The sequence below is a fragment of the Bidens hawaiensis genome, unplaced genomic scaffold (genome assembly GCF_021521415.1).
Source record: "Bidens hawaiensis isolate Kalapana, Puna unplaced genomic scaffold, B.hawaiensis_p1.1 tig00081702_1, whole genome shotgun sequence".
Lineage (NCBI taxonomy): Eukaryota > Viridiplantae > Streptophyta > Magnoliopsida > Asterales > Asteraceae > Bidens > Bidens hawaiensis.
In genome coordinates this window covers 27793-46196 of record NW_027503831.1, presented here as the reverse complement: position 1 = coordinate 46196, position 18404 = coordinate 27793, and the positions used below count along the sequence as shown (strand labels likewise).

Below are 18404 nucleotides of genomic sequence, written 5' to 3'. Positions count from 1 at the left end.
AGAAAATTAGATGTTGAGCCTCCAACATCTAATGTTTTTAAAATTTTCTGTTGCCGATCCTTCCCAAAAAAAATAAGATTGAAATTCAAGTCTATAAAACCGGAAAATAAAGATTTGTCCAAAATCCAATCTGGTTCAAGACCCTGGATCAAGAAAAATACTAAGTTTTAAAAAATAAAGACTGAAGCAAAGAACTTGACGAAAGTTCCTCGACATACTCAATCCTAGAGGGAGATTGTAGGGCCAATATTCTATATTGTTATTAGGATTGTGTATGTCTTTCGGTTTGCTTTTAGTCGATGTATTACGTACTCGGTACGTTTATTTTATAAGTTTATTATGTAAACTTTGGAAAAGTGTGGACCTTATAAAAGGGTCACTTTACCCATTTCTCCACAACAACTCAAAAAACTACTCTCTTGAAAATAAAAGAAACTCTCTCCACCTTTCATCTTTTATCTCTTTCATTTTAACAAAACTAAGATCTGAGATCCGAGTGTTGTCGGTGATTTCTGCTAACCAACAACACGGATTGATTTGAGTAAAGTTATAAGATCCATCTAGAGGACCTACAAGTGATATCAGCGCTTTCGGCTCGACTTTTTGTGGGTAACCTTTCGGATTTTGATCTTATTTTTTGTTAAAATAAAGGAGAAAAGATGAAAGGTGGAGAGAGTTTCTTTTATTTCCAAGATAATAGTTTTCTTAGTTGTTGTGGAGAAATGGGTAAAGTGACCCTTTTATAGGGTCCCTATTTCTCCAAAGTTTACATAATAAACTTACAAAATAAACGTATCGAGTACGTAACACATCGACTAAAAGCAAACCGAAAGACATGCACAATCATAATAACAATAGAAAATATTGGCACTACATTTTCTAAACTGTCTGTTTGAAATTCGAATAACTCATCAAAATACTTAATAAAATACTTAAATACGAAAGTGGTTACCAGGTTCGAAAATATTGTTAGGAGAATACAACCTATAAAGTCAAATTTGGTCTCTAATTCGCTAACGTCAGGCTCCTAACAGGTGGGAAGGAGGAACAGACAAATTTGTGCATTTAGACATGTACTTACTGTTTACGAGCAGTATATCATGAAAAAAACAAAACAAAACAAAACAAAGTTTATGTCGTCTTGAGTATGAAAAGTAGTCGCATTATTGGTATAAATTTTTGTGGTGCCTAATGTCTTGTTTTCCTTTCAGCATCATCTTATCGACATGCAATTATGCATCAAATTATTGACATATAAAGGACATTTTTCCACAAGGAGTAATATAATTTATAAATAACAACCATAACCATATTCAATAGACTCTCACCATATGGCATGGCTACCAGTAAGGTTTGGAGAGGGTGGAATATATCTTAACCATACCTCTATCCATGGATCGATAGATAGGTTGCTTCAAAGGAACACAGAAAGTGTCAAGCAAAAGCCACTAGCCCTAAGACAACAGAATGACAAAATGGTACAAGCCCCTATAAGAACTTAACGTTAATCCTATGTCTTTATAAAAACCCATTCCCTGTCATGTCCTCAAAGATGTGCAATTAAGTCTAACAAGTCATGCCAGCTTATCCTATGCTAGTTTGGTTCCGTCTCTACTCCTTCTCCCCTTGGCAATATAATAATCACAAATTTATTGAATTTTGTGTATGTTTTTTAAGTTTTAACATAGTATTTCTAGTATTCAAGTAATTAAGTTTTATTTAAATAAATGCTTGCGCATGTTACATTATAAATTTAGGGTTGAATTGAGTAGTAAAGGCAAACTATTATTCGATACGAGGTTTTGATTATAACTCTTTAAGATTACAAATAACAATCTATATGATAAGATATATAAGAAATATTACATTGCAAGTTAGAGAATTTTTACTCATCAAAATATATATCGTAAATATTTCATGTGTAAAGGGTTTATTGATCATCAACAATAACTACACTAACAACGAAATTCACTCAAGAGGACAGCTTACTCCAATGGTGAAATATGTGCAAATCCGGTCTTGTATAAAGAATTCATCAGCGAATTATCAACGACAACTAAGACTGATAGTTACTCACAACGGCGACCTATTGAGACGGATTATCAGCGCCAAGCTGCCAAATTCAACAATGAATGATAGAAATAATTTTTACAAACTAATCACCGACAACCATTAAAAAAGTAATTTTTCTTTTTATGATTTTGTTTATTATTTTTTATAAAAGTGTCTATATTAATAAAAAAAAACTCCATTCTTTTTAGTTTCTCTCATCAATTCCTGGTCTCTTGTATGTTTTTTCTAGCCACAAACGTGCGAATTTGACGAAAAGAAAAATGACTGGTGACTACATGCATGTTACTAATACAGAAGAAGACATGTCCAAAGAGGAAAAAATACATATGTTTGGACTTGTGGATATATAGACTTGAACAGCTATATAAAACTGTTTTCCATCCGAGTACGTGTACGGAAATATACCATCCATTTTCCTAGCATCAAAATTATTGATTTATACAAATTATGCCGCATTTTGTGATATATACGCAATTCGGGTAACTAGTTTTAATCTCAAACTAGGTAATGATGCGTTAAACTGGGCTGGTGTTGTTGGACTGTTATATGTGGCGAATATAGTAAGCGTGTTGTGGTGGCGAACAGGTATGGCTTCGTTTGGTATCGGGTTACAATACCAGAACTAAACAACAAAAATTCATCAATACCTAATTATAACAAATTAACATTTTTAAAATAAAAACGCGTGCAGCAGAATATCAACGTTAATTTGGTCAGGACAAAGATTAACCGAAAAAAACCCACGTGTTGCACCATGGATGTGGATTCGGTCGGTATCGAGTTACGATGCCTGAACAAACAAATAAAAAGTTGTCAACACTCATAAACAACAAATACATATTTAGTAAAAGAAAATTATGCATATTGCAGCAGCCAACCAACACGAATTGAACGGCATCGACGGTAACAAAAGAACCCTTGCACCTTGCGGTGGCAAACCATCGCGAATTAGGTCAGTATCGACGGTATCAACACGGACATCAAACCAACATGTATTGGACGCTATTGATGGTAACAAAAAGCTTGCACATAGCCTTGTTGAACCGACACGAATTCGATCAGTATCAACAGTATCTGCACTAAATCGTAAACATAAAATTCGAAAAAGAAAAAATATCCGTTTAAAAAAGTAAATAAAATAAAAGGGCCGATAAGGTGCCGCGACGTGGCCTAATCACATTACAAAGACACCAACACATGACATTTAAACTTATATGCGGTAACAAATCTGTCGCGCCGCGTTCGCCACGACAAGAGGTGGATCAGTGTTAATCAAGGTTAGGTTCATATGGTAAGGATAATAAACCCAAAATATAAATTATTAAATGTCGAGAATAGTATCTATTGTTGTTTTGATTGGTAGTAATGTGGTTAACCTATTGTTGTATGTTGCACGTTAGTATGTGTTGTTTTGAAACAAATTATGTATTCAGAAAATGTGTTACCTTTTGAGGGTTGGTTTTTCGAAAAAGGATGCGTTGATGCATGAAGTATTACATGATACAACTTACAATAGCCATACATACCCTAAAAAAGTTAACTTAAACTTTAATAAACAGTGGAGCACAATTGGTACAAAATTTTATTATCATGGCTTATAGTTGCTACAGTTGACTTATTAAGTAGCATCCTAAAGAAATAGAAGTACCATATTATACCACATAACAAAATTAAAGCATAAATATAGGTACCGCTTTTAGGCCACGTTTTGTATATTTACTGTAATAGGCTTATGTATTAGATGGATTTATCAGGTATCGTTTACTTTCTTTGTTTAGCTTGTTGTACCAGGCCATAGGCCATTTACTGTGTAGTTGCCCTTTTGGGCCGCCCAAGCCCTAGGTGCATGGTGCATGAGTATAAATTGGATACTATTCAACCATGCACCACAAGTTTCCATGCATTCTCTCTTTACCTCTTCTACTTTCTCTCTTTTTGGGTTCTTATCATTCTAGATCTAAGATCCGAGTAACATTAGTGATTTCCTCTCACTTGTGCTCTGGATTGGTCTGAACCAGTTGTTATCTCCATTTCGGGAACCTACAATTAGTATCAAATCTTCAACTCAAGTTTTGTGGTTTTCGGGTCCACCACTTCGGATTTTGATAAGAGTGTTGGAGTTTTGAGCTTGTTTTCGTGTTAAACGCTTGTGCTTGAGTGTTTTGGACCTTTATTTCATAAAGAGATACAAGATTTGAAAATTTTGGATGAAACAATGATGTTTGCGAGTTACTGTTCATCATCAGGGAAAATCTCGTAATTTGTATTCAAGGTTCTCGCAAGTCTGTTTGTTTTCGCCACTCGCAAATCAATTTATACTCGCAATTCGCAAGCCCTAGATTTCTCGCAACCTAAAGGTCTCACAACAAGTTCTCGCAACCCTAGTTCTCGCAATATCTGATTCTTGCATTTGTAAGACAGGCATTCTTGCAATTCGCAAAGTTGTCTTGCGAATTGCGAAATTAAGCACTTTGAGTTTTAACAAGATTATCAAAGTGATAAAACCTTACTTTTACCAAAAACGCAGCGGATAAATGTTTTAAATCTTGTTAGTTTATAGTGTATAAAACCAATTTTATACATGCAAAACCCAAACTCGGATCCAAATACGAAATACATACTATCAAACACATGTATGTCACTATAAGTCCATGCATGTTAAGACTACCTTTCAAAACCAAGGAAATGTGAAAGGGATGATGAATAGTAGGCTAGAACTTCAAGGTAGGAGTTCCTCAAGCTTGTATACCCTTCAAGCCTTCAAGCAAACACCTTGTAGCTAGGATTTGCACTCAAAAATTTTCTTCCTCCCTTGGCTCCTCCTCTTGGCCGAAAATTAGAGAGAAAAGAGAGAGAGAGTAGAAAACTTTTTGTTACTTGCAAAAATGAGAGTGAAAGAGGAAGTGTGTATCTTTTGGCACCACCCATGGCACCAATTAGAAACCTTGCATGTCTCCACTAACATTTGAAATAACAATAAAATAATAAGAGAGAAAGAGATTCCTTCCTTGTTATTATTATTATTTTTTTTTAAACCTTCCATTTATATATTTGTGTTATAAAACTTGTTACTTATAAGTATAACACAATATATAGGCAACATGCTAGGTAACCATTTTCACATATTGTTATTTAATCATCTTAAATAACACTATGGAATGTTCTCTCTTAAAATATAAATCATCCAAATGATTTATTCATTTCACAAGTACATTGTATTTAGAAACCCTTTTTCCAAATAACATAAGTGCCAATATTTATTTACTTATGATCATATCATATATAAACAAATATAATTGGTGTTTGTCTAGCTTGTTATTGGGAATGACCCGACTTGGATCATAACGTACTAGCCAAATCAATTATAATATGTGTTTTGGGCAGACCGAGTCCAACACTTAGCAAATTTCTAGATTTTTGTAATTTCATCTTGCAACTTCAAAATGGGTTCCGACGCTGGATCCTTGTTGAAACACTACATGTTAATGGACAATGAGTCTGGTTCCAACAACAAACCACCAAAACTCATTAGCTTCGAGGAATTTGATGATTGGAAGTTTCGTTTCAAGAACTTTGCAAGAACTCAAGATATGAGATTGTTGAAATCTTTTGAAGTTGGTCCTCATCATCCTAAAATCATAAAAAATGCTTGTGTAGAACTTGATAAACCACTTGGTTCCTTTGTTTCTGAAGACTTTTTTGTTTTTGAAGACTTTGACTCACTGCAGTTGATCAAAGGCTCTAGGTTACTTAACCATGTGCTTAAACAAGATCACTCAGAGTGTTAAGAAAAGTGTCACAGCTAAGGATTTATGGGATGCCTTGATTGAGAAGTTTGAAGAGAAGTTGGACATGAGGGAATCAAGAAAAAAAGAAAAGAGATGTTGAATGGGGAATTTAACATTTTTAACCATATTCAGGTTGAAAGCATCGAGTCAATTATTGACCAATTAAGGCATTGAACACCAAAATGAGAAGCGCTGGTATCATTCGTGAGGTGTGTGAGATCAACAAGAAACTGCTTAACTCACTCATTTACACTTGGAACAGCAGTGTGACCATGATCAAAAGAACAAGGAACATGCATGAGACATCTCTTACTGACTTGATCTCAGTCATCCGATCATTTGCAATGGATGATAAACTTAGAAGGCTAATCATGTGAGTTCCTTAAATCAAGTGGGCATGTCAATAGACACTTAAACAGGAACCGCCATCATAAATCACTTATGTATATATATTTATACATCTTTTCAGCACTAAAGTATCTCCAAAATAGCGTAATATCGGCAATAATAATAAAATAAATAACCAATAATGTTTATAATTTACATTTCTAAGTAAATATAGCCTTAAAGAATAAAACAAAGTGATATACGAATAAAAAACGGAGAAAACTATCAAAAACCGTCTCAACACACCCCATATTGAAGCAAGGCATGTCCATGTTACAAGCGTACGAGGAAAAGATAAAATTCAGAAGTCACAACATGGCCCATGTTAACACCAACACACCCCATGTTGAAAGTAATAGAGGAAAAGACAAAACTGACAAAAACACAGGCCATGTTGACATCAACACGCCCTATTGACACTACAAGAGAAAAAGACAAAATAGAAGCTTCCTGACTCACCATGGTCATGTCCAGGCTAAACCCGGGCCGTGTTCTTTCTCCTGCTGTACTTTCTGAAAACGAGCACTTAATATAATCAGACAAACTGGTCAACACGGTCGTGCCCATGTCAACACGGGCCGTGTTGAGTGTCCTGTTCAACTTATAAATTGAATGCTCATCCACCACATTCAACACACCTTGAAGAACACTTAATACACTTCACCCACCTCCATTCAGCACTATTAATAAGGGAATTATCCCATCCATTCACCTTTTAAAAATAGGAGATTAAGCTTTTGGAAGAAGTCATTAGCATCAAAGATTAGTCATCCAAATTAGTTAGACTGTTTCAATTTGATCATGTTTGTATCTATTACTTTGATGTATAACATTATGCTTAGTATTGGCTAAACTTTCATAGTATCATCTTAGCTTATAGTGAATCTTAACCAAGTTAAATAATATTGGATAAGCATGTGATTGGTTATAAAAAGTAAAGGTTGTGTAGCAATTATCACTTGATGAGGAATGTTAAAAAAAAACTCTTAAAAGATACACCAAGTGCCGCTTGACGTTAAGACGAGGAACTGCCACTCATGTGAGGCCTTGGATGACATAAACTTTAAAAGAGATACCAAACCGAGCTTGATGATAAGCTGAGGAACTGCCATTCTTGTAAGGGCTTGGTTAAAACATAAATCCTAATATAAACATGGTTCAAATGGAGTATTAGTAGTAATTAATCACCTTTAAAATGGGAAATGTCGACATTGATGTGTAAACGGATTTGATGTTAATATACTAAAATTGGTTAATTACTTGTCAAGTGAGTATGCAACATAATCTATTTTAAACAAGTCTTGGATGATTATTACAAAAGTTCTATAATTGTCCAAGTGTTGTGTGTGCTTGTTAACTGAAGGTTAATCTTTTACAACTTAATTAATCTTAATTAGTATTTTAAGTATAATAAAAGAGTTATTTTTACTAAAATATAAAAGACAATTCACTTAGTAATTTAAGGGATTGTCTCATCTTTAAAGTAAGTTATCTTATGAATACTAAATATGTTCCACTTGCTTACATAAAATGATGTTTTAGTGAAGATAAGAAGTTATGCATATCTCTTTCTTTAATTATCATGGAATAACATGACGTAGAAATAAGGTGTTTTTGACGTGAATTATGCTTATTTTGACAAACATATAATGTTTAAAAATTAATTTTCTTTATATTTATCATGTCCGACCACCTAGGATCCGTCTAGCGACTTTTGCAACCTTGTAAATAGTTACTAACAACAATGAACTAACTCTTTTGTTAACTCATGACTTGGCATTCCTTTATCTTTGATCATCTTTGAGTTGTTGACCGTTATTAACACACATCACAGGAATTTGGTATCGGTTTGGTTCTTTACGATATTAGCACTCGCTATAGCAACCCAAAAGAACCCAAAATAAATAAAGTCGTGGCATGACCAAAAAGATATCGAAACATGTTCATTTTGTTGTTTTCTTGATTATTTAAATTAATGATTATGTTAAAAATTAATAACAAATATGATTCAATTTAAAAAGATTTTTAGTATTGTCTATTTTTCCATGATATTTTTAACCAGGTTTAATTTATATCAGCATTAATTGATTTAATCATCCATTCAGGTTTGGTAATACTTCGATTCGGATTCTTGTTTTTACTTCAGCGATTCTTCAATGCCACCCATCAATTAAATCACATTCTGTAAATACACACCCCTGATGTGTACCGGATAGGGTCGGCATGCATGAGGGGTCATTCTATGGTCATGTTTCACAAGCTATTGTTTAAGTTAATTGTTTTGTTTGTTTTCTTTTTTAAGCATGTATGAGAATAAAGGGGTAGCGCCGTAGTGGGGGATGCTTCCTATCCCACGTTTAGGTGGTTATTGTTCCATGAGTTTAGTAGGGTCAGTTGAGTCTAGGTTAGCTTGTTTCCCTATTTAAAGGGCTCCTTCTTTAATGAATGACATGGAGATTAATCGAGTCAAGTCACTATCTCTTCTACCTCAATCCTTCATATTCTTAGGCCATTTGAATTTCCAATCAATCCACAACCACCCCATTCATATGATAACTCGAAAGAATATCAACCAACCGAACCGAAAATAAATAGCAAGTCTAACAATGAAACCTTGTTTGTTATGGTGAAATGAAACCATTTCCATGAGAAACCAGAGTATGAAATTTCGCTCTTAAAACTAATAAACAAGTGTCAAAATTGTACGCATATGAAATGGACTAGGATATTAAAAATAACACATTAATTAACCGGAGCAAGGAAGTAGTTACCTCCACTTGTCTTGCAGATCTTTCCTCTCAGACAAAACCCAAGTTACAAAGATGGCGACGACGAGGGCAAGTATAGTAAGTAGAAGCAATGCATAGTTGAAATCCTCCGTGAGTGAGTCGTATGTTCTTGACGGTGCAACCCTGGTGTAAAACAAGTCCACACCATATGCAAACACAAGACTCGTTGACTCCAGCTTTGCAGGTACCGTTTCTATGCCTCTTAGACCCTCCACTTTAAATGCATGTGTCACGTACGACTGCACCATACACACAGTTGTTTTTCATCAGTCACAAAGTTGTATATGCATATGTACATGTGCCTATGCGGTTCTTAACATAATATTGATTCTTAGCATGTATATATATATAACTAGCTATAAACAGATGATCTAATAACAGCAAAAAGAAGGGAAGAGGTTTGTTCCACCTGTGGAATAATCGATAAAGCATCTGTGAGTGGTAAAAGACCCTCCTCTTTCTCGGCCTGTGTAGGGTTAAGGGACCTTCTTGGATCAACAAACCTCTTGTCAAGAGCTAATACCTATTAAGTGAAACTCGAATAAAATTATAATAAATTCACGAAAAATAAAGATTACAAATTCATTATATTGTAGGCTAACCTGATCCCCAATTGTGCCAATAAGAAGGTGCTTGGAAGTTATGCCTTTTGCAGTTGAAGTTACTGATATTGCTTTCACCGAATGCGTGAAGAAGTAAGATTGTGATTTGGTAGAAACCTCAGGCCGAGAATAAGACGACACCGGGGTTGTGAGATTATGCTTTCCAACAATAAGCTTCAAAACATCTTTATTTTCCTGCAAGTGGTAATTGAAATTAAGCATAATAATGGTTGATTCGTTGAATACTTTAGGAAAATTCATGTTTAAGAACCGTACCGCACGAGACTGATCATAAATCTCAATTACCGACATCTCGTATCGGTGTGCTCGTAAGTTGAAGTAATGGTAGACTACCCAGTTCTCACTAAGGACCTTCAAAATATAAATAGTTATTTAATGAAAAAAGCAAGTTTTTTTTGACAAAAGTGAAGAAAGCAAAGATTGATATACTCACTGCATGGACCGGACCCTGTGAGCCTAAATGAGTCATGCGGTGCAGTATGCGACCAGTCACGGTATCCACAAGGTAGACCACCAATGCTGATTCATCTGGAGTTGCTGAGCCAATTGGACCACTTGCTTTAGGTGAAACAGTAGCAACAAACACCATATTTTTCGATATGTATTTATACATCACATCCTCATCTGCAATCACCTTTGCCTGAGTATGAACCACCTAAAAAACAAGAAAAGGAATATTTGGTTACCTTTTTACTTTCGGCAAATACTATTAAAAAAAGAAAACCAACATATTTTTTGTATTTTCTCACAAAGTCCCTTAACAGTTTATTGCACATAAAAAACCAACATACTTTCATTTGTTTTTTCCCATAAAAGTCCCTTAACAATTTTTTTACTAATAAAAGTCCCACATGTTAATTGAACAAAATTGTGAATTTTGTAAACATATTAATACGTAAGGAAAGAACTTAGATAAATTTATGTTTTAAATTGGACACATGGCAAAGCAAAGTCTGTTCACTGTTTGTGTTTTCTTTTACATTTTTTTATTCAATAAGCTGACAATAGCATATAATCTTTCAAAAGCAATATAATAAAAATACATGAGCGTCAATGATGTAAAAAATAAAACACTAAAAACATATAAAGCAGTTTGTATAAATTTAAAATCGTTAAAAAGTTATAAATAAATGATTTTTAACGCAATTACAATAAAAATTTTCAGATAATGTTTTCATGATTTCATCCAATCATAATTAAGAGATTTCTGTTTCAAACTTGTTAACATGTTAAGCGACTTTTATCATAACACAGGCACACAGCATATGTTGGGTTTTTATGTGTAAAATTTTGTTAAGGAACTTTTACAAATAAAAAAAATACAAAAAAAAACAGAAAGTATGCTAAAATTTTATAATATTTGCCCTTTTACCTTTTTTAGCAAATAAGAAAAACATACCTCATTTGGTTTTCTCGTCACGGTTGCGATTATTTTCTCAGATTCAGATGGAAACACAATTGACCATAAGTTTCTAGCCTCGAAGCAGTATTCATCACCAGAATGAGTCTTTTTCACCCCATACCCCCTCAAGATTCCAGCTTCAGATTCAACATCATACCAATACACGTTTTCAGACTCGCGTTCAAAGATTTGGGCAGCTTCAGGAGTTTTTGGGTACAAATGAGCACGTTTATCAGCATCTATCAACAAATGAAGTTGCTGCTCAGTGGAATCTTTAAAGGGTAACGAAATAACTTGCACAGTAGAATGTTGTGCGGGGCCCATATTTTGAACCTCTTTTCCAGTGTAGGCATCTACAACAGACAATGCACTAGGAGAAGTCAAAGAAAGTCAACATCTGCCAACAACAAGAACAGATGGGTTGTTATCCAGTGCGTGATGGTGCGGGACTTGCCACTGGCGTAATTTGAGACCAGTGCATTGTTGTGATGATGTGGCACGTAGTGATTGAAGTAGGGTTGACCAGATAACCCGTCCGTCTCCTGTATGCAAGGCGTAAAGCTTGCCAGCTTTGGTAAGTAGTATAAGTAGTCTGCGGAAGCCGTTATGGTCTCGGGTCATCTTGCTTTTTTGGGAACTTTGTAATTTGATCTTCTGTATAGCTGCTACTTCATCTGGTGTTGCAAGCATTAAAGTTCCTTTTAGCTTCAACAAATGACCCTTCAACAAAAATCTTAATTTGTCAAGACTCGCATTTAAACTTCATATTCTACTATACAAATAGTTTTACTAGACCTGTAAACGAACCGTATGTTCAGTGACAGTTTAGGTTCGTTTGTTTAATAAACGAATGAACATGAACAAACTCTTGTGTTTATATAGTTAAACGAACGAACATGAACTTCGTTTGTTTATGTTTGAGAACTTTCATATACTACCGTTCATTTAAATTCGTTTATGTTCGTTAGTTTACGTTCATTAATATATTCATTTAAATTTTTTTTTGCCCATTATTAGTTTAATTTTGATAACTTTTTAAGGCAATACATTGTTCTTCACATTACTTTTAACTAATTTTAGCTCAGTTATGTTTGTTCATCTAGGTCCAGTTTGTCCGTTCATTTTTACATTCATGAACTGTTTGTTTATACTGTTAATAAAGAACATATAATAACAATGGCATGTTCATTTTCTTAACAAATAAATACGGACAATAATACAGTCTATTTAATGTGTTCGTGTTCGATCATTTGTTCAGGTAAACTTCAACAAAGGAACACGAACAAGCTCCATTCATGTTCGTTCGGTTCAATTACAAGCCTAGTTATTTCATTTAAGAGTTAATAAACAAGTCAAGAAGTTTCATACCTTAAGCCACTCAAAAAGACTGTGCTCAACTTTAGCTACCGATACACCAATTTTCTCCACAGGTAGTTCTGATGTTGTCACATCAATAACAGAAGCAAGGCCATCATCTCTAGTCCAAACAATCTCACCTTGTTGTAGCAATAATAATGAATGATCCTCCATAACAATCAATGCTCTAAAACCATGTGACCTATCTGTTCTGACATAATTATTGATGAATATTTTGTGCACAGATCCTCTCTCGTGATCCATCTTGACAGTTTCCTTAAGGTGATTGCTACTCATGTCATTAACAAGCCTTACAGATAGCTCAATCTTACTATCTCCTTGTTGAACAAGTGCAAAAGCTTGTTCACCTTCTGAAAGAGCCAATGCATCACTAATAACCACTGTTTTATCAACTTTCTCCATTACATGTAACTTCCCTTCGTTGGTCACTTTAATAAAAGCTATGCAACTATCTGTTTTTAGAGAGAATATTCCTGAAAGCTTTGAAGGTAAAATAACTGTGTTTGCAGAAGACCCGTGAATAAGATCTGAAACATGGGTTTGTTGAAGGTGGATCTGTCCGTTTGTTTTGGTTATTAACACCAAAACAGACCTTGAAGCATCCAACACCACAAATCTGTCACCTGAAACTAGAACAATTTCCCCATCAATGCCAGCTGGAAATGATGCAGTTGTATGTTTTAGTAAGCCTCCATTCTTAACATCGATTTCATAGGTATCAAACTGAGATGAATCAGTAACTCCTACTGCATGAACTACATCACTCCCACCAGGAAGAATCAACTGATGAACATCAATGTTGCTGCACAGGGATAATAAAGATAAATCTATCAAAGATCAGGTACTCAAATATAGAAACTGAAAAAGTGCATCAAGCATTGAATTGGCCAAACCCTTCAGATGCAAGGTCTTTCTTCCAAAGATACTCCCCATCAATGCTGGAAATAGCATGAAGTATTCCACCACCATAAACAAAAATTGGACTGTCCAGATCCACCTTCAAGTTCACCTGATAAAATATACCATTTAAGATAACATATTGTAGAAATGTTCATTATAGTAAGTAGAAAATCAACTTGTTAAACTGTTAGTCCAAAATGTATGTTTCAGATATACATTTCATGCCAATTTTCTCATTTCAGGACTTTCAAAGTTGTGAGAAACTAATTATTGAAGTTTGTTAAATTGAAAATGCAATTATAAATTAGAAAACGGTTAATTAGTTCAAGCTTGCCAGCTAAAATTTATCATTCAAGATAACATATTGTAGAAATTTTCATTATAGTAGGTAGAAAATCAGTTTGTTATAACTGTTGGTACAAAATGTATGTTTCAGATAAGTTTCATGCTAACTTTCTCATTTTAGCCATACTTTCAAAGTTGTGAGAAACTAATTGTTGAAGTTTGCTAAAACTGAAAATGGAAAACGGTTAGTTAGTTAACCATATTACCAAATTGAAAAGAAAAAAAAAACATGTAACCGCTTTTTCCAGTTTAGGTTTAGATTCAAAAAGACACTGAAACACTTAACTAACGGAAATCACGTTTCAGTTCAGTTAATGTACCATGATGACAGGTATGGATTATGAAGTATAGAGTGCAGTAGAAGTGTAAGAAGATTTTATGTTACTCACGGGAACAGTTACTAATGCCTTTGAGGACTTTGACCCTGCCAGAAACGACTCCCACACCATCTGACCGTCAGGCAGGTTCCAAGCTCTTAATATGCTCCCCTCTGATGACAGTGTGTCACACCCGGCCCTGAGCGGCGGAAACAGCCGGGCGCGCACGAGTGGGGATTGATACTTAAGCACGGGCCATTGCAAAACATTCAAAGATTTTCATTGCGCATGAAATGTTTAATACAAATACATTACATTGATTAAGATTACAAAAAAAAAAACATCCAAGTATAAAACTGAAGATTTCCTCGCCATATCCCCTTGCGCGGCGGGTAACCGTGCGCATCGAGGGGATAAAACCAAAATCTTCCAAAAAGCTTGTTTTAGATGTTCAGCGTGTGGTGCTCTAAGTGTGACTCCATGCGCTACCTAGTTATCTCCTGAAAGACACGTAAAAACATTTGAATCAGTATAAACTGAGTGAGTTCACAAGTTTTAGTAACTTGATAAATCGTATTGCATCATAATCATTCTGAAACATAATTCTGTTAGCATCATTAAAACACATGCTTGGTAAAACATAGTTCTATCAACATATTCTGATAAAATCGTTCCGCGGGTTACGCGCGAACATTTCTGGGAACTGTGCTCGTCTGTGTAAGTGGCGCTGCCACTACGAGCTAAAATAACGTAATACCGTCCCGCGGGTTACGCGCGGACACTTCTGGAAAACTGTGCTCGTCTGTGTAAGTGGCGCTGCCACTACGAGCGAATATATGCTGTAATACCGTCCCGCGGGTTACGCGCGGACGTTGTGCCGGAAAACAAGGCGCTCGTCTGCGTAAGAGGAGCGACCTCTACGAGCGGGCTTAATCCCATAGTACTGCCCCGTGACATGCTAGGCACTCGTCTGTGTAAGAGGTGCGACCCCTACGAGTGGGCGGATCAAACCAGCAGTCCCTACCCTTAGAGTTCCAATGGTAAAGTGATCACTTACTCGAATCTGGTGCACTATCATCGAAAAACCATAGATAACTGTTCGCATTGCTCATCATGAAACATAACTTAAACACGTAATCGTTTGCTTAGCTTGTAAGTATACCATGATAAAACATTATTTAAGTACGTGTCCCTCGCCCCGAAAACAGTTTAAAATAGTGAAAACAGTGAAAATGGGGCTGTGAGACTCACCTGTGGTTCTTGTTAAGGGATTAATCGAGATTCGGGTTTTCTTGGTGTTGGCCTCGGAATCGAAGGTCTAGAATACGATTAAATAACAAATATATATATTAAGATCAAGATATAAGGGTTGGAAAGTAGATCTCAAGGTTATAATCTCGGCTTACCTAGTAACAGGATCGGAGCTGGAAACAATGGATGCTTGGGAAAAGATTAGTGCAAGTTTGTAGTTCTTTGAAGTGTGTTTTGGGTGATAATTTAGGCTACAAATTTATAGGCAAACTCAAGGGAACATAATCCCTTGCTTTAGGGAATTGTAATCTTTTGAAATGATGATAAGGTATGGAAATTATTATTATTTATTAAAAGAGTAGAAAAGTAGATTAAAGATTCTGATTTGATATGGACAGGACATGCAGGGCTGTGGTTGGTGAGAGTGGGTGGCTGGCAGTTGACTTTTACAGTTTGCTTTTTCAGTGCTTTAGACAGTGTACAGTAAAAAGTAGAAGTTTTCTGAAACACGCAACCGCCCTCTTTTGGGCGGGGACAATTTCCTTAAATCTGATCATTTTGACTAAGTGTTCTGCGCGTATAACTTGGTGCGCATAGCTTCCTGCGTGTAGAACATTTCTTTGCTGCGGGTAGGTGCGTAACCTTCTCGCAGTTAGGGACATTTGAGTTTCATTTGTAGATTCTCCAGGTGGTTTTGGTATTTCAACATAGTGATCAGTCATGTTGAAGTCAATTCCATCCTGGAGCTTCAGACAAACTAGCTCTCAACGTTCCCGCCATGCGGGTAGGTTAGTTCCCTTCCGCACGCGCATAAACGATGTAGGATGCACCCGCCTTAGCATCATGCGGGATGGTCAACCCATAGACAACATAACGTTTAAGTTACATGAAAACATAAGGCCAAAACGTTCACGCATGGCGCATATAACATATGCTCACGCTGGTTCTTAACATGGTGCGCTCGCGCAGGGCGCACATAACACATGCACGCGCTGACTAACGTGGCGCGCTCGCGCAGGGCAAACATAAATGTCCGCGCTGATTCTAACATATTCTCGCGCCGGGCGCACATAATATTTACAATCACCTAATTATTAGGTTGATTACTTAGTTTAAGGGGTTGGGAATTTACCGGGTGTCACATTCTCCCCTCGTTAAACGAATTTCGTCCCGAAATTTAGGAGACGTTGCTGGCAGAAGCCATATTCTGAAAGAGGTGTGGGTATTTTATGCGCATCTGATCTTCTCTTTCCCAAGTGAATTCAGGCCCACGCCTTGAGTTCCATTGAACTTTTACCAACTTGATTCTGCTTCTGCGCAACCTTTGTTCTTTCCAATCGGTTACTGCTAAAGGCTCTTCTACGAAGTGCAGCTGTTTGTCAATATGAATTTCTTCCACCGGTAAAATCAACGTTTCGTCAGATAAACATTTCTTGAGGTTGGATACATGAAACGTATCATGAACTCCACTGAGTTCGGCGGGTAGACGGAGTTTATAAGCAACTGGACCGATCCTCTCCAGGATCTCAAAAGGTCCAATGTAGCGCGGATTTAGCTTTCCTCGCTTACCGAAACGGGGGACTCCCTTCCATGGAGAGACTTTCAAAAGTACTTTATCCCCTACTTGAAACTCCAACGGTTTCCTTCTCATATCAGCATAACTTTTCTGTCTGTCGCGCGCTGCCTTAAGGCGATCCCTTATCTGAAAAATCTTGTCTGTTGTTTCTTGGATCACTTCTGGACCAGTCATTTGCTTGTCGCCCACTTCAGCCCAACACAGTGGGGATCTACACTTGCGCCCATATAAAGCTTCGAACGGCGCAGCCTTAATGCTTGTGTGATAACTGTTATTGTAAGAAAATTCAACCAACGGGAGGTGGGTATCCCAACTACCTCCAAAATCGATTGCGCACGCGCGCAGCATATCTTCCAATGTCTGGATTGTTCGCTCGCTTTGCCCATCCGTTTGAGGATGATAAGCTGTACTCATATCAAGGCGAGTACCTAGAGCTCCTTGTAACGATCTCCAAAACCTTGATGTGAACCGACTATCTCTATCAGAAATGATGGACACTGGGACTCCATGCTTTGAAACTACTTCTCGAATATATAGTCGGGCTAGCTTTTCCATTTTATCAGTTTCTTTAATCGGCAGGAAGTGTGCTGACTTAGTTAACCGATCCACAATAACCCATATTGTGTCATAACCCCCAGGTGTCCTTGGCAGTTTGGTGATGAAGTCCATAGAGATTTGTTCCCACTTCCACATGGGAATTTCTGGCTGCTGAAGCAACCCCGATGGTTTCTGGTATTCAGCCTTTACTTTTGAACACGTCAGGCACTTACTGACATACATCGCGATGGCGCCTTTAAGATTGGGCCACCAATACAGCGTTTTAACATCTTGGTACATCTTGTCTGCGCCAGGATGTACGGAATATCGCGTCTTGTGAGCTTCGTTTAATACCTGCTCGCGCAATCCTCCCTTGAGAGGGACCCATATGCGGTTGGCAAAATATCGAGTGTTGTTCCCTTTAAGTTCCAAATTCTTAATCATACCCCCAAGGCATTCGTTTTTAACAAACTCTGGTTTCAAGGCTTCTTGCTGAGCGTCTCGGATGCGGGTAGAGAGATCTGCGTGAATGGTCAACCTTAGAGCCTTGACTCGTAGCGTTTTTATTCGCTCCTTTCTGCTTAGCGCGTCTGCTACCACATTCGCTTTCCCCGGATGATACTTGATCTCGCAATCATAATCATTCAACAATTCAACCCATCTTCGTTGCCTCATGTTTAATTCCTTCTGATCGAATATATGTTGGAGGCTCTTATGATCCGTAAAGATTACACATTTCGTACCGTAGAGGTAATGGCGCCAAATCTTTAGCGCGAAGACAACAGCTCCAAGTTCTAAATCATGCGTTGTGTAGTTCTTCTCATTGGTCTTAAGTTGGCGCGAGGCATACGCTATAACTTTGTCTCGCTGCATAAGGACACATCCGAGTCCCTGGTGTGAAGCGTCGCAGTAAACAACGATGTCATCTGTCCCCTCGGGCAGGGATAAGATTGGCGCACTACATAACTTCTGTTTCAACATTTGAAATGCCGCTTCCTGATTCTTGCCCCAAATAAACGCCTTGTCTTTCTGAGTTAGC

The 18404-nt window shown here is 36.7% G+C and overlaps 2 protein-coding genes across 2 annotated transcripts; both read right to left on the bottom strand.

Annotated features, from left to right (window-relative positions):
* Positions 1 to 8857: 8857 nt before the first annotated feature.
* LOC143607381 (uncharacterized) lies at positions 8858 to 11386 on the bottom strand. Its single transcript, XM_077082849.1, has 6 exons — positions 11060 to 11386; positions 10094 to 10315; positions 9916 to 10011; positions 9640 to 9834; positions 9447 to 9560; positions 8858 to 9276 (listed from the first exon to the last, which is right to left on the bottom strand). Exons 1-6 carry the CDS (start codon positions 11384 to 11386, stop codon positions 9016 to 9018), a joined length of 1215 nt encoding a protein of 404 aa, XP_076938964.1. The 3' UTR covers positions 8858 to 9015.
* A 66-nt stretch (positions 11387 to 11452) lies between these two features.
* Positions 11453 to 14181, bottom strand: LOC143607380 (uncharacterized). The gene is made up of 4 exons (XM_077082847.1): positions 14074 to 14181; positions 13333 to 13448; positions 12431 to 13241; positions 11453 to 11782 (listed from the first exon to the last, which is right to left on the bottom strand). Exons 1-4 carry the CDS (start codon positions 14131 to 14133, stop codon positions 11453 to 11455), a joined length of 1317 nt encoding a protein of 438 aa, XP_076938962.1. The 5' UTR covers positions 14134 to 14181.
* Between the last annotated feature and the right edge of the window lie 4223 nt (positions 14182 to 18404).